Source organism: Antennarius striatus, chromosome 3 (genome assembly GCF_040054535.1).
Source record: "Antennarius striatus isolate MH-2024 chromosome 3, ASM4005453v1, whole genome shotgun sequence".
Taxonomy (NCBI): Eukaryota; Metazoa; Chordata; class Actinopteri; order Lophiiformes; family Antennariidae; genus Antennarius; species Antennarius striatus.
The window spans coordinates 20,291,804-20,309,284 of NC_090778.1; the positions used below are offsets into that span (position 1 = coordinate 20,291,804).

The following is a 17,481-nucleotide window of genomic DNA, read 5'->3' on the forward strand; positions in this document are numbered from 1 at the left end:
CTTCACACCACAACTTTGACATTCTAAAGTCATGAAGGGTGAGCTCGTCATGCTTTGTGCGGTCCCAAAACATCCCTAAGCTGTCATGTCGTCACATGCCACTGACTGTACACCGACGTGCATAAGTGATTTATGTACGCCTAAATATTTGACTTTTGCTCTGAAGTCATGTAGAGATCAATGAATGGGCTGAAGTGACTGGTCGATTTTATTGTTCCAAGAAAACTCCTCTAAGTGACTGGAAATCGTATTTATCACGACCTGCTCATTTATAACTTTCAACTAAATAAGTTCACATCTCCTTCATTAAATTCTATGGTAACAGTGTGATGTCTGTTCCTGTGTTGTGTGGGGACATAGGTGAATCCAGATTCTAACCGGACTAATTTTGTGTGCGTATTTTTATGAATACTTCACCAAATAACCTCTGAGGATATCCTGCTTTGTAAATGGTAATTGCACCCCCGTCTTGCCAAGCCTGCTTCTGCCCCAAGCGGGTTAAATGGAAGGATTGTGAAAGCAACAACTCTCATATATACAGCAGTAGAACTTCAGTGCAGACAGTTATCTGTTCCTGCTCGGGTCTGAGGTACGCTGCTGTTACTGCTTTATTAACACAAGTCAAAATGAGGTCATGAAACTCTTAAACTGTTGGACAAAATTTGTAGAATCTGTCAACAGATGGAGATTTGAGAAGAGTAATTCACCCTTAAAGCAAATACCTCTCACTAAAAGTACATCTGATTCCGTTACTCTCCAAAATATAGCTGGGAATTATTTTTCTAATTTCTGTTGTTACCTTCTAGGTTTATCCACACTCTCCTCAACGTTGATGCATTTTGTGTGACATGGATTCAGATGGGGATCTGAACCCCGACAAAGATGACCTTCCTCTCCGAGCCAACACGAAACACATCCTAATCAGGCATTACGTGCTCGACCTGACGGTCGCTTTCGACAAGAGAGTCATCAGTGGTAGTGTTGTTCTGTTCCTGGAGCCGTGCTCTGAGGTGGTGTCTCAGATTGAGGATGACATTGGACCTGGTGCAGGTGAAGCACTAACGTCTCAGGATTCCTTACAGAACACATCCGAAAACAAAATTATTCAGTCTTCACCTTCGTGGGAAACCACCAGCATCGATGATTTCACCTTAGTGCTGGACTGCTGTGACCTTGATGTGTCGAAGGTTGAAGAGGTGGATGTCACCACCGTGTCATCCAAGACTCGCCTACCATTTGAGTCAGTGAACCCGCCAGCAGATGTTATTCATGATCTCATCTCCATGCCATCTAGTCGATGGAGGCACAAGCACCAGCTCTTTCTGGCGTATAGTTGTGCTCCCGGTGATAAAAATGGCAGCGAACTGCATTTTTGTCGAGATCAGTGGAGTTTGCAGGTGAGGAAGAAGGCGGTAGCATCACCTCAGGCATTCCCTCGTGCTCTTAGGATCTGCTATGAGACGAAGCCGACGGGAGGCTCGGTGAGGTGGACCACAGACCAGGACGACAGGTTGGGCTCAGTACGCAATAAGTTGAAACCCTCAACACATAAAATGCAGGTTTCGATATTAGCCTCTCTCTTCAGCCTTTAAAAATTGACAACTGACAACACATCTGCTCTGAAATATGCTATTTGAATTATAGTGTAAGAATAGCATATTTCTGATTCATTAATTCACAAAAAACAAGCCTCAGGCTGTTACTTCACGTTCTGTGTGTGATGCCTTGTGTGCGTGTGTGTGTGTGTGTGTGAATGTGTGCATGCACTCCTGTGTGCGTCTGTTCATGTGTGTGAGTGCATTGTGTGGCAGCATTGAAATGAGGCTTGTTTATAATTTACCATTGTTTACCCTTCCAGGGTGTGTGTTTACACTGCCGGCTCTCCCATCAACAACCGAGCCCTCTTCCCTTGCCAGGAGCCGCCTGTTGCCATGTCAACATGGCAGGCAACAGTACGGGCCCCCAGTGAGTGTATGGTTTTGATGAGTGGGGAGGAGCAGACTATACCTATTGAGGATAGGGACAAAGGTAAGCATACTTTCTTCTGTCCTCAGGCCCTTGATTACAACATGTGGCCTATTGGTGATTACCTCGGCCAAGCAGGTTGTGTTTTCAACATCGTTTGTCTGCTTGTCAGTCAAAAAGAATGTCTTAAAAAAATTCTCACATGAGGAACACAAAATTAGAATTCATATCAAGTTGTGGATCCAGTAAATTCTTTGCAGCCTTGACAAAGTTCTGCCATCTCCGACTATTCGTTTGCTGTTCGTATTGACTAATTGTTAACATAAGATATAGACAGTTTTAGGGTTTTTTTGTGTGTTTTTTAATTGTTATTTGTAAAAATGTACTTCTTTTTTTCATATGCATATGCATTTTTTTATATGCAGATGCAACAAGAATTACACTAATAAAGCAACAAATCTGTATTTGTTGATTTTGCTTATTTCATTTCATTATGGGTTTGTAAATGACGATATTTTTGACCTCTATTCTTTTGTGTTTCCATTCTTTTGAGAAGTATTGCACAGGGGCTTCTGTTCGTGCAGCAATGAACGCAGATGTGTTTGAAGAATGCTCTACTCTTATTAACTGAAAAAAGGAGAATTGTGAGAATCAATGTTCAGTATACCTTTGGTGTTATTGGGACCCAATCCCAGCTATGTTTTCAACCAAACCAATCACAGCGGCGTACTTCAGGTTAATTAAGAATGACAGTGCTCTCCTGTGCCAGAGCGGGAAAATTAGAGCCAGAGCATTGCAATAAAATTGATATGTCTGGCTGAGATCAATGCAGGTGCACAGGTTTTATGCGTCCATCAGCAAAAATCTGTCACAGGAAATGTTGGAAATGTTGAAATAATTGTTAGGGGGGGACAAACAACCACACCACCAACAAATAATGTCACACCAAATTGTGAAGTGAAGCAAAATAGTGAATTAATTCAGTTCTTCCTTAATTTATCTCTCGACGTTTCTGCATGTTTTCTTATCTCGGCTTGTCTTCTTCTGACATTTCATCCTTTCTCTCCTCCTCTTCCTCTATTGTCTCCAGGCCTCTTAATCTGGAATTACTACGTCACTATGCCAATGCCTGCTTCCACTTTCACCTTGGCAGTGGGCTACTGGCACAGAGTCACAGCAGACATTCCCCCATCATTGGAGGATGGGGGGAGAAGCAGGATGGATTATGACAAGGCAGCCAGACTTGGGTGTGCACCTCATCAACAAACTAAGACTGAACTCATGTCTGGACTTGGGCGCTCCACTGACGATTCAGTAAAGGTTTCTCCTCTCCAGACTGGCAGGTATTTTTTTTTTCTTAATTTTTCCTGTTGTCTTTTCTTCTGCAGACTGTTATTAACCCAAGTCGTGCCCTTGAGCATTTCATTTCTATACTTTCCTTTTTGCCTTACCAAAAATGGTTTAAAATGAAGTTAAGGTGTCACTTTCAATCAGCTTTTATGCATGTACATTAAAGCTTGTGCCATAGTACACTGGGTTCAGAGCCAAACGGAATTATCTTTGGAGATCAAAAAAAGTAAAGCTCACTTAAATTTTCATTGGGGTAGAGGATATAGAGTGGAGGCAGGGGCGTTAGAGAGGGCCGGCTCTCTGTGGGCAGGTCCGGCTTCGGATGGGGTCTCCCTCTCTGCTTGCCAGCAGGTTGGCAGGTCTGCCAGCGGTTTCCAGTAATCCTCCTCCTCCCTTCATGGTTTTCCTCCAGCAGCAGCCCAGCTGTAGCGTGCTACAGGGTCCAGGAATGTCCTGCTACAAGGAAGGCCTTTATTTTCACTGAATGGCTGGAAGGAAACTTGGATGTCGCTTGAAACCTTTGGAACATTTCTGATGCTGAGGATGGAGTTTGTGTTGGATATTGGATTTAGATTGAATGAGATTGAATGTTGGCTCCTTGATATTTTTGGGATCGGCTTGGTTTGTCTGTGTGATTTATATGTTCCATATTTCCACTGCTTCCATTTCCATTTGTAGCACAGAGCGACGGGACATAATGTGCCATTTTTTGTTCACCAACTCAAGAACTGTATGAATATTTAATAAGAAAATTCATTAAGTCAGTGTTATTAACCTTGGATTAAACTTTTCTTCCCTGTTTTGATCAGCTGCAGCAGAGACCATGCCACCCGCACAGCCTCTACATTCTGTTACTCATCCCATGAGGATGACAGCCTCACTGTAACTGATTATTCAGGCACGGTGGATGATGGCATCCCTTGTTCCCATGGCGACTACCCTTGCCGATTTACTCAGTGGTCGGCTAAATCCCAGCGGGTGATTCCACACCGTGTGTTTGGCCCCGTCTGCCTGCTGCAAAAGGCCCAGGTCGAGTTTTTACAAAGAGTCTGTGAGACTTGAGATGCTTTAATATATATATATATATATATATATATATATATATACACTGTGTGTGTGTGTGTGTGTGTGTGTGTGTGTGTGTGTGTGTGTGTGTGTGTGTGTGTGTGTGTGTGTGTGTGTGTGTAATTGTCTCTCTCTCTCCCTACCCCTCTCTCTGCATGAGGCTTTATGCATATGTGTATGACCAAGACACAGCTGGCTTGTTTATACTTTGCATTTCATTTAAATCAAATTACATTTTTAATCATAGGGTCTGTTGTTTACCTTTAACAGACTATCCTCAAGCTGCTGCCTCCATGTTTGACTGCAGCCCACACCGTTCTTGGTGTTCATCCCTTTCCCCGCCTTGATGTCCTCATTGTCCCAGCAGGGTTTTCCAGTCTGGGCATGGCCAGGTAATGACACCAAAATTTTGGTTAGAACAGTGGAAGATGTAGATTGGACAATATAGTGCAAACAACATAGTGTAGGCAAAATTAGGATGTAAGAGAATACTAATAGTGATCAGATGAAGAAGTTTAGAGTATGTTTCCTGGCTGGTTTGTTGACCATAATTAAAATTTGTACAGAAGCAGACCATCAAAGATTTACCACAACAAAGTTACAAACAGCACTTTCCAACTTCATGGTTCTGGTACAGTTGATTTTTCTGGTTTGCGTGGTTCTTGACATGCTGTACAATTCAAAACAACAATTCAGTCTCGGTGTCTTTGTGATGATGCTGTGTGTTGGAATACTTTCATTATTGAATCAAGATTCCAATCATAACTACTGAATTCATTTAGTCATCTGGCATGTTAAGGGTGCCTAAAGACGACTCAAACAGGACCAGAGTAAACACAGAAAAATGTTTCTAACATTTAGAAGTTTCCCTATACGTTAGAGCTGTCTGCTTTTATTGGCCTATCAATAACCATCTACTTTTCATTACATTTTCTATTCTCTCTATTCCTTCATCTCTTTTCCAAAACATTAGTCCTCCCTTCCATCATCCTGTTTCCAAAACCTACCACCTCTTTCTTCTTTTATGCCTTTTTCCATTTGAAACAGCTTTCTTTCTGCAATAAATTCCCACCACATCTCTTAATACGTTCACTGATTTTAAAAGGCATTTCATTTTATTTGACCTAAATAAAGTTGACACTCGGGCAAGTGCTCAAGTTAACACCATATTTTTATTCCAACCATTTGTCCGAACATAAAGAGGTTCTTAGTTTGTGTATTATTTGTCACAAATGAAGCAAGGAGGAGCTGTTTCTGTTTCATAAAGTCAAACACTATTCAGTATTTTTTATTACTGTTCTACATGCAACAAACAAGTAGTGGATCGGTCCCATTTGTTTTTTAGATTCTGGGACTGGGATTTGTCCTGGATGACATAGTGGCATAGTGGTTAGCACTGTTGCCTCACTGCAAGAAGGTTGTGGGTTCAAACCCCAGCATTTCCAACATGGCCTTTCTGTGTAGAGTTTGCATGTTCTCTCTGTGTCTGGATGGGTTTTCTCCTGGTTCTCTGGTTTCCTCCCATCATCAATAAAAACATGCTTCTAAGGAATATTAGGTCACGTTGGCCTGTAATGGCGGCGCACCCGGGGTGCAGCAGCTCAGGACCAACTCTCCAAGTGACCTTGTAATTTCGTTGTACCATCTGTATAATGACAAATAAAGATCATTAATCTGTAATGAGTGTTTCCGGGGCATAAACCTGTTAAATGTTGGTTGTTTTTTCGTACACATCTCCCATGGTATTTAGAAGTGTCTTTTTATATTGAGAAATTTATTAGTATTTATTTTAGTGGCCTCAGTTAATGAAAGCATTTAAATGAGTAAATCACAGTAGCAAGCTGTGATTAATCTTGACCAAGAGAGACCTTTTGACCCCTAACTTTGCTGTGTAAAACAATTAGTAAGTGAAGTTTTGGCACATAAATGGTGACAGTCCTAATTTGTTTTAATTTGAAAACTAACTCTTTTGATAGTTAAGTTATGCAATGAACAAAAGTTCTAAGTCAAAGGAATGAATCTCTATGCACGGTTTCAGTGGTGGTCTGGGAAAAGATGGGGGGTGTGAACCCACAAGTTAATAGACACACTGTCCTAGACTATAAAGAATCCCGCTCTATGTTTTGCTTCTTTTCTTCTTCCATATTCCTTTCCTTATATAACCGCCACTCTCTTTGTACATTAATCCCTCTTCTATTTTCTTGCCATCCTGTATTTTCTGTCTGCCCTTCACTTTCAGAATTGGTGGCATCCTACTTCTGTCACCTCTTTACCCTTATTGTTTATTGTCTCTTGCCCCAACTTTTTTTCTCATTACCCTCATAATAATCCTGAATCCGTTAGCTCTTCTTCTCCGTTGTCTGTCTTCTCCATACGATCAATTGCTCTTCAGTCTGGCCTCCAGCGTTCTACTAATAGTTTCTCTGGAAAACAAGTTTTATTCTTTTTCTGCAATAGAGTAGATATGACTGAATGTCAGCCAGTAGCCATACGGGTCAGGTTAAAATTATAAACTGATGCAAAACTATCAATGACTGGCCTTTTATAAACTGTGTTGATAAAGTATGCTGTTTAGGGTGGTCCGAGAACGTTGTGCCAAGTGTCTGCGGTGTGCAACCACAGTCTCTCTTTCTCTCGGTCTGCCTTTTTCCTCTCCCTCAGTGGCCTCCCTTGAGAAAAAGTACCTCAGACAGGATATGAGCTCATTGCTGAATATGTATTCTGTGTGAATGTCTTACGTTTGAGCCAAGAGTGGTCTTAATCAGACATAATTTAGAGGATGGAGGGCAACAAGCTTGCAGTCTGGGCCTACTACTAAAATTTGCATACTTGATGACTTCACTCTAAGCACAGAGCTCTCTTTGATCTGAGTCTTTCCTGTCATCGTGTAAAAAATGCTGTGTTTATTTTAAATGAACATCAAGTGAAAGCACAGAGGCTATTCTGCTGTGGCTGTTGCCTGACGGATGTTTTCTTTCCCTTATGTGGATAACTCCCAGGCATTTATCCTTCTTGTCTTAGCTTCCTAGACTCCAGTGAGCTGCAAATGACAGAGAAGAGAATTAAATCCTTTATTTAGCTCAGACGGCACCTGCACTGACTCCCTATGAAACTCTGCATCAGTCTCAACCCAATGTCAACTCATTCATTTTTGTGCGGGTAGCTTCATCCTGCATCCCTCTGCACTTAACCATGGGGTTGTGCCGTAGAGAGGTGGAAAGGTCAACCAAAATGGAAGCAAAGATTGAGATGAAAATAAGAGAGATGAAGAGGGCAAATGCGGGGTTCACGACAGGCCAGTGAACCCCCAGGATGTGGGAGAGGATGTGTGGATTATTTCCAGCAACAAAAGCCATTAGCCCCTGGAATGACTTCAGAGACCGGTGCCATTTAATCTAGAGATTGGGAGGTATGTGGACCCCAGCGCTTGGGACAAAGCCAAGATCAGTTTTTGTGCAGTGCCCCAGTGGAAACAGCAGGGGCGGAGGGGTTGTGGGACAGGGAGTTGTTGCACGGATGCATGAAACTGTTGTTGTGTGATACAGAGGAAAGAGGGCAGAGGGGATGCAATTGTGGATTCAGAGTGGCACAAAGTTTTTACATTGAGATACAGACAATGGGGCAGGAAAGCCAAGATTAAGGACTCAAGAAAGAGCAGGTCTGCATTCAAAGGCCATGACATACCCACATTGGATGTCAACGGGCTTTCTGACACACACATCAAGGGTACACGGCTTACAGTAATTTGGGGATGAAGTCAGTCAGCAGTTCCTTGGATTTTATTTAACCAATTTTGTTGATTTTATGTAACAACAAGAACATCTATCTGTTTTATTTTAACAGGATCTGTAAGTTCTACTCGCTGTGTATGACAAACAGCATGTCTTCTCTTTCATCTTGTTCATCTTTGTTTTTCTATTCCTGAATGAAAAGGTACTATAATGTGTCTGTTCAGGCTATTGTAAAAATGTTTAACATACTCAACAGTCCATAATGGAAAAATGCTGAAAATGTTTAAAGATGCCATATTATACTTTTTAATTAATTTCACACAGCTACCAGACGTCCAGCTACACTGTATTTGAAATGAATTTGCCCCAAACTGATCCGTGGTCCTGAATTTCAGCTGTCATGAAGTTACTGAAATGAACTCATCCAAGAACAGGCTGTTTATCTGGGCTGGCCATTAAATGTTCATGTGCTCCCTCTGTTAGTGCCTGCTACTTGCCTTTGTTGACATGGATGCGCATAAATGTGCATGCGCCACCATTTTTGGGCCGTACAGTCGATACAGGATCTGTTAGTTTTCCAGATTCTTGGAGTTGGTAGTGTTGAGGAGGACCAGTAAACATCTAGAGAACTGAAAAACGTGTGTTTCATAATAGGACTGCGTTAAACATAGATAGAGTTGAATGGATGAGGAAAACAGCATTAAACATGTGAAGCACTTTGCAGTCCTTTAAAGCTGTGTTCCACCCCCCCCCCCACTCTTTCATGAACATTAGCAATTAGCTGTAAGTAACGTGAGTGTGTGTTTGTCTGTGTGCATTTTGGTTTTCCTTCTCCTTCTATAGTCCCTCATCCTGTACTGGTTTGTGGCAGTGCTGGAGTCTATCCTGTCTGACTTTGGGCTGGTGGTGTAGTAAACCCTGGGGTATACCCCAGACAAATCGCCAGTTCATCACAGAGTCAGATAGAAAGACAAACAACCAATCACGCTTGTATTCACACATACGGGTAATTTATAGTTGTGGGCTACCTGTATTATATGTTTTTTGAGTATGAGAAGAGCCCGGGGTACCTGCTAACTCCACACGGGACCTTCTTCTTGTGAGGCTTAATTTTTTTACATTGTTTTACTCTGTGCCTTGGCTCGTATGATTTTTTTTTTCTTTTTTCATCTGGATTTATAATCTCATTACATCTCGAAAAAGTCGTTTGGTTGTGACTAGGAGTGACAGGAAGGGCATGGCATTTCCATTCGCTCTTTGAAGCTGCGGTCCATGTGTACCAAAGCCCTAGCTGAACTAATCTGAGATCACTGTGTTTGCTGTGCCTCCAAACGAGTACATGTCTGACATCCCTGAGAAAGTGGTGTTTTCCCTGCATTTTGCAGAGAAATGATCCTAGTGTCGAAGCCTTCTTTTCAGTCATCTGTGTGATGTTGGTTTTGTTTGGTTTTACTTCATACAGGCAGAGTCCTGTGCTTGTGTGTGTATGAATGCATGCATTGTTCACATGAGGGTGTTAGGGTATGTATTTAGTGCAATGAGAATTACCTCAGAGGAAAGCTATACAGGTCATTTGTCATTGCTTGTTATCAGCTGTTTTCTCTGGTGGTGAATATAACACTTTTTTTTTAAAGCTAGAGCTGTTATAATGTTATCCTTACGTTATCGCTGTAATTGAGATGGATTAGTGTACAATTGTTTCATGTTTCCACTGGGAAATTGTGACAGGATTTGATGAATCCACAAAAAGACATACTTCAAACTGTCAGTCTCTTCACAGAATAGGGTGTCTCATTGTGCTCCATGCAGCATAACACAAACACATAGCAGAAATATAAACATTTTATTGCCAAAATACTGTATTCTATTTTATTTTGTCCAACTTCCATTAATTTCCCAAAAATGGTTAATAAGTTGTACTTACAGCTGCAGTCACATATTTCCCGTTTTTCCCCATTCATGTGAATGGGAAGGTGTTTCCTAACTTGCATGGTAGATAACATTGTTCCAGTCTGACCCACAACTCAGACCACTTAACAACACAACAAACTTACATGCATTCACATTAACGTTTTTATATTGTTGGCAGAGGTTCTCAGGTAATGTGAGTGATGACTAATCACTCACTAATGGAACAGCCACTAGCAGCAAAGTGGGCTTCAGCATCTTGGTCAAGGACATTTCAATATGTAGACAGAAGGGGCCAGGAATCACAAAAATAAATAAATAAATTAATTAAATTCAAGAATTAAGAACCTTCCATAAAGTGGACAACTGCAAAATGTGACTCTGCCTGCTGAGCCTCATTTCTCATCCTTCTGTTTTTCACAGCTCTCACCTCATAAGAGGTGGCTGCCTGCAGACATGGAGGAAAAAACGGGATCCAGGACTTAAACTTTAAACTTCTTGTTCCTTTTGCAGTATGCCAAACTAGGTAGCCATATAACTGTCACAAGCACCAGGTAAAAATTATGACTGTTGTACACCTCTTGACCTCCTTAAGTGGCACCGGAGGATTTTCAGCCTGACTTCAGTTGACTGCATTGTTTGTTTATGGGCTAGCAGGAAGTTACATTGGTCCCTTCTGGGAGGAAGTGGGGAGCTGGAACGTCCTGGGGAGTTAGTACCCTGCAGGATAATCCCCCGCTGCCCTTGAGCTCTTTAATGTATGACCTGAACAGGTTTTCATCTTTCATAGGACCAGACTGGTGTTTTTGCATATTTTAACCCATTTACAAGCGATCACATATTCTTTGCATTACTGGTGACCATTTACCGAAAGAGTACCACACGTTTTTGATTTTGTATTGTCTACAGAAGAATTAATTAATACATTTGGTAGAAACAGTTATTACATTACATTAGTCTCATGTGGTAATGGAGCTTCAAAACAGAAAAATTCATACTATACAAATGATAATTTTTGGATTATGGTACAAGAGATTGTAACACCTTATCCTGTGTATTAGTGAATGACAAGTTATGTGAGAGTACCAGCTTGTTTCCAAGCCTTACCAAAATAAGAGGAAGTTGTTGAATAATGTAAAAGCAAAAACTTCTTTTATAATTCAGCCAGTAATTATATCTTGAATCATAAGAAAACCTACATAATTTAAATGATAATAATCATTATGGGAACATCATTGAGTTCAAGCGAAGGGGTTGCTGCTTGATGCCATCTTCAATGTAATATAAATTCAATATATTAACATATCACAAAGTTTAATCACAGAAAAGATTTTAATTCTTCTTTTTCACCTCATTGGCTGTGATTTCCCATCATTTTTGCCTGACTGAATTGGACGTCCCGCCTCCCCATTGACCCATGTTGTCCCCGTTCTTCTCTGTTCCTTCTTATTCCATTACTTTCCCAGTCCTCCCAATGCTTGTCCGCCTCTCTTCCTTCTGATGTCTCAGTGGATTTCTTGCCTTTCTGTTCTCCTCTCCAGTTTGATCTGTGAAGTAACCCTAGAAGTGTGTGACACAGACCTGCTCTTTCAGGAGGCAGTTGGGGAGTTGATGGTGAGGAGGGCCGTTGTTGGGGGTTGGACTCTTTAGTTGCAGGAGACAACTGTTAATCAAATACTCAAGGATGAGGTGTTTTTTTCCCCCACCTTGCACCTTGGGTGGATCTCTCTCTCTCTCTGTAGCCACACAAAAGAATTGAAAAAGCAGCTCTGCATGCCTGCACCTGAACAGAAGGAGAGGGAGTGATGTGAGCATACTTTTAAAGTAATTGTCAGTAGTTCTGGTTTTTTTTCTTATCCTCTACCATGGCCCTAGTTCCTCTGCTACCCTCCAGTTAAACATGCAGAAGGCAGCTTCAAATCCCAGCTTTAACCATTACTCTGCTTCAGTTTTTGTTTTCTTGTATTGCTGTCTCGGTCAGTTCTTAATGAAGAAAGCAGGGTACCATTTAGCAAGTCTTTTGTTATTGCAAGAGCATTCCTTTCCAGTTATCTTGGGGCTCTCGACTTCCCCTCTCTATCTGCAGTATAGGTTTACCTTCTCCTCTGCAGTATCCCCTCACAACTCGAGGAATAGTTTGTGAGTAGCCATTAATAATGCATGTGCAACATTGTTCAAAATTGTGTGCTCTTTGTTCCCCCTAAGGAGAATATCTGCATCCGTTGTCGTCAGTTGTTGGTGGTGATGATGCATTTCTATGAACTGCCCTCAGACGTGAACCTTCTGGCAACAGCTGGCATATCGTACTACATTTAACAGTAACACAGACACACTTTGCCATAATTCTACATTACAGGCTCTGTCAAGACAGGCCTGTCACTGCATACCCATTCCACTAACTAATGGGTGAGTCCACAGGACCCATTCCCTGGAGTGATGGATGCGTCCATTGTGTGGTGCAGGGGATGCTGCTGCTGGTCTTTGTGTACAACCTGGGGCATGTGTGTGATAGTGGAACCTCGAGGCTCGAGGTAATTTCATTTGTCTGTGCAAAGCCAGACGGCTTAATGTCCGTGGGACCTCTGCGCTGAACCCGCCAAAATGAGATATTTGAAACAAAGTGCTGTGAAATGTTTGGTGGTAATGCTTCTGATGTCTGGGTTTGCTTTTAGCCTTGGGGAGAGAGCTGTGCTCCAAGCTGGTCAACCAGTTTCTCTCACAATAAGCTGTTTATAAGCAGGATAGTGGTGTTGCTCTATGGGTGGCGGTGGCGGTCTGTCACTTGTGTGGTCAGGCCACCAGCTCTATATATAATAACTATTGGATGGATTATCCGGACATCTAAAGGAGGAATTTAATTAATTAAGTGACAGTCTTACTTTTTCAATATCGTAGTCAACTGTGAATATTTTTGATTAGTTCAAAAGAATCAGGCAAATAAAGCAAATAACTTTATTCAACTTACTCGGTGGCACAACACTCTGTGTTATCATGATGAACAATATTAACATTATGTTTGCTGAGCATTTTATTGTTTTCCAGCATTTAGCTCATAGACCAGCTGTGTTAAAATGCAGCCCTGCTAAGTTGCTAAGATGTCTAGAGACGTTTCTATTTGTTTAAATCACAATCATACACAATTAGACATCCGTACAGCTGAATGCACTTCTGGCAGTCATCGGTCCTCTTTATGCATCTCTAGTATCTATGCCATCTGAAATAATTAGTCTGATAATGTTGGACATTTCCGTTAGTTTCATTAAATCTCGTAAAAATGGTCAAAAGGGTTGTCTGTGTACTCAAAGCCTGACAGCTTCTTCCTTACTTTCATTGTTATCACCATGACTTTAAAACAAACATTTAAAAGAGATGAAAGAGCCACAGCACTGGATGCTCTCTTTCTACATCTGCACTAGTTGAATTAACTAATTATTTCATGCTGTTTTGCTACGAAAAATACTAACCAGTACTATGAGTACATCTATTGCAATAAAGAAATTTTTGCAGTTCTTACAGTATTTTTGTATCTAAGCAGGTGGTTTTGAAAGTATTTACTTCAGGCGCCTTTCTCATAAACTATATTCATCAGTTGTGGGTTTTTGTTTGGCAGACGGACGAGTCGGCCAAGTTGCAGCCTGAAACTGCTGCAGAAGATACAGCTCTGCTTGCTGGCTAATTTCACTTCAATCTCACCTTCATCTGTCTTTCCATTCTGTCAAACACCTCATATATAGCCCTGCTGTGCTTGCACCAACAATAGTCTCACTTTCCATTTCCTCATCGTCTTATTGCCTCTTGTTACAGAAAGAAAGATAAATAAATTGTCTATTTATTATCCTGAAGGTGGGAAAACATCTCAAAGAGAACCTCCAAATGGGTTCAGGTATTTTTATATAAATGGCCACAGTTATACAAGAATGTGCTTCATGGCACATAAATATCATGTTGACACCACCTTTTGTTAAAGCCAGAATCATACACCACTACATTAGCACTCATTAAAGTAGGTTGTACACCCTTTGTGTTAATCCCATTAAATAATGTGACCTTTCATTGTGATACTTTCTGTAGTTACTGTACATGTGTACATTCAGCTTCCTTCTTTACTTGTTGCCTTCAAGCTGGCTTATCGGAAGTGTCAGCCTTTCCTGTGTCATTAACAGAGTTTTTTTTTCTCTGTCTCCTATGTATATTTGTAATGTTCCGGCTTTCAATCTCACAAAGAGAGCTTAGTGTTATAGAAAAATAAGTGTCCATACTGGGCTCTGTTCCAGCATCTCTACGCACAAACACTCTCTCACTTAAGAACATTCCGTTGGCATGACATCAGCTTTTGGTCTTTGTGATAAACAAGGAACAATCTGCACTGTGGATTGTTTTACTTTTAAGAGAAGATGGGTCAAACATCTGCTATCGTTATCGAGCTGATTCAGATTCAAAGAAAATTTTCTTGAAGTATGTGAGTGGGCCTGCGTGTGCATGTCTGACTTTCTACCGTTTTATCTGCATGCTGTTATGACTGCACCTTATACATATATTGCATCTCCAGGTATGTGTCTCTGCACGTGTGCAAGCACAGGCAGTGTATTGAACCCATCGGTGTAATGCAAACTTCACTGGCTTGGTGCCAGTGATGTATGCACACGTTTGGGCTTACAAGATGAACCACTTGACAGTAACTAGTAATTTCAGTTAAATCTTGAACCCTGACACATGTTTATCATGCACACAGCTTTAAATCCTCATCTTTTCCAGACTTTCGTAGCAGTGTCGCCTCTTTGTTCCTGATGACCTCTGATATCTTTTCTGCTGTTTATTTTCAGGCTCTGATGTGATGCAGTATATGTGGGTGGGGCAGCTCTCTGGGGCCCCAGTCTGGCCCCGCATTCATGTGATCAGACCCTACATGGAGTGGCATTTGGCCTGGCCCTGTGGGGCTGTGTCTGGGAGCAGGGAGCTGATCTGTAGCCAGCCTGGAATGCCAGACATTTGAAGTCAGACTGGTTAAAAAGAATGAAGGGTGGTAGGAGTTTGGTCAAATAGACTCCTGTGTCTTAAATAGCCGACAAACTTTGTCCGAGAGGGAGGGAAAGAGGACAAAAGGTTCTCCCTGTAACTCACAATAGGAATATCTGGCCCTCCCACTTTTGATTGAGAAGAAGCAAGTAGAAACAGTTGTAGTGTGTGTACTTAATATCTTTACTGTTTCATACATGTCTGTATGAGTGGGCAATTATGAGCACAATGTGTGGAATGTTACCAACAATGCTGCACTCATTTTTCTCTTTTTAAATATTTTCCTTGTCTTTTTCCCTTATTGAGTTGCATCTTCTTCTCACTCACTTATTTACACATCCTCTGCACACTCAGCTCTCATGATCTTTTTCCTCATCTCTCTGTCTCACGGGGCTGTTTTACCCGTGTCCCAGCTATGAGCTTAGCTGGGCTTGGGTTGTCAATTACAGGACTATGATAGGGCCCCTTCTACATTATGTATAGAAGTGTCCCACTGGGGAAAAAATGGCCTAAAGCCAGGAACAATGGATGGAGGTATGAATAATGAATGAAGAGATGGAAGAGCGACACACTATTGCAATCTGTGTCTCACCAAATTGAAGACTTGCCCCAGCGCACACCTCTGAAGCTCAGGGCTACGTCACCCATGGCGATCCCAAGTCATGATGTTGACATGTGAGATGACACAAGAGGGTTTTAATCAGTCTTTCATTATGTGCATTAAGACTCAATGGACTAGAACCCTTATTGTGTGATTAGTGCCTTTTTGATTTGTGCTATTTTTATTTTTGTGAACTGAATGACAAAAAAAAGTATTTGAATGGATTTCAATCATTTTTCTTGGAAGACTGCATTTTCAGGGTTATCTGGAAGATGGTGTGAATGGATACATGAATTCTACTATAGTGATGCCGTGACCCATTCTGCTCTGCCTCTGATGAACTTGGCATGATGTAAATGTTCTTTAAGCCTATATTCCTCATGAAGGCAATCAAAACCAAGAAATGTATTAATGTAACCTTAGTCTAATTGGAAATACAGAAATGGAAAAATAATTGTCAGAGATTATAATACCAGTTCTTTAATACAATTTTGAGAAGAGCATGGCCAAGACAGGAGAGTTTCTTCGTTTATATGTCTTGAGGGCATTTGTTGCACAGCTAGCAGAAAATTATGCAGGAAATGGAGATGAAGAGTATCAAAAACATAAACAAGACAAAACAAATAGAAATTAATTTATCAACTCTGAAATTATTTGTGGAGAAGCATCCCATTGTTGTATAACAGGAAAGGTGCAATCAGCAGATTGATTAGAGAGTCGAGACCAAACAACTTGCCACTTGTGAATGTATTTCTTAGTTTTTGTTTTTTTTAAATGCAATATGTCTTGACAAATATATAAATGTTATTTTCCCTTAATCAGATTTGAAAGCAGTACAAAGTCATTAATACAAGTTAAAGGGACACTATTGAAGGTGGAGGGCATCTTGTAGGCTAAACATAGGATTGTAACAATACCTCTGTATCTCAGTTGTTCTGATGATAATGAAAGACTTGATTTTCTGACCAAGAAACCTCATATTTTTAAGAGTCCTATATTATCATGATTGATATCTGGAAACAGTCTGTAGGACAATCAGTTCTGTTTCTTGTTGGTAAGCATGGTGAGTTCTTTACAGTCAAAATGTGGTCACTTAATGCTTGATTATAATTATTGGTGTAATCAGCATCCGTAGTTGTTTTAGTAACATTTGCCACTTTGCAACACAGTGATGGAAATAAAAACACGATTTGCTTACAAATGAATTTCTAAGACCTGATGGTTTGGGGACAAACATTTCACTGCTGCAGACTTTTAGATCAGATCTGATGTGGAGATGAAAGGTGGAGAATATGACTTATGCATTGACTACTGTACATGTGTATAAATGTGTGTGAAAGACTGTGTGCATCCCTCGTGTCAACTAATGTCAGTCAGTGTATCAGTGAATGTGAGAGATGCTGTAGTTATTCATGCCGACGATGGTGGGATGACACTATTTGTCACCGTAGTGACGGATTCCGCATCCCTCAAAGGAGCATGTGCAACCGCCGTCACTGAAAGGCTGTCTTTGTGTTTCACACTCACTCACTCAGTCACTCACTCACTCAGTCACTCACTCACAGAGACACACTCACAACGCACTGCTGGAGCTGACAACAAAGGCATGCTTATCCAATTGTGAGGGGATAAGATTAGGCTACAAAGAAACTCAAAAGGCTAATGTTAGCATCTCCTGCTCCAGTGAGTGTCTTTGTTTGTGTAATTAGGAAAAACATGGGATTAGATTTGAGATGCTGTCTTGGAAATGATGCACATAAAACCCCATTGTGTGATGCTGACATGTTCTCAAATAACACAGTGATAAAACTAACCCAGGGGAAATAAAGAGTAGTCGTGTTGATC

The 17,481-nt window shown here is 41.0% G+C and overlaps 1 protein-coding gene across 5 annotated transcripts in view; it reads left to right on the forward strand.

The window, feature by feature from the left end:
* The first annotated feature begins 817 nt into the window (after nucleotides 1–817).
* aopep (aminopeptidase O (putative)) overlaps nucleotides 818–17,481 on the forward strand; it is a 65,059-nt gene continuing 48,395 nt past the window's right edge. For all 5 annotated transcript variants that reach the window (XM_068309508.1, XM_068309482.1, XM_068309500.1 and 2 more), the window contains exons 1-5: nucleotides 818–1,510; nucleotides 1,859–2,028; nucleotides 3,056–3,308; nucleotides 4,125–4,344; nucleotides 4,651–4,772. In XM_068309508.1, coding sequence (XP_068165609.1) covers nucleotides 849–1,510; nucleotides 1,859–2,028; nucleotides 3,056–3,308; nucleotides 4,125–4,344; nucleotides 4,651–4,772 — 1,427 coding nt within the window. In that variant the 5' untranslated portion in view covers nucleotides 818–848. The remainder of the gene's footprint in view (nucleotides 1,511–1,858; nucleotides 2,029–3,055; nucleotides 3,309–4,124; nucleotides 4,345–4,650; nucleotides 4,773–17,481) is intronic.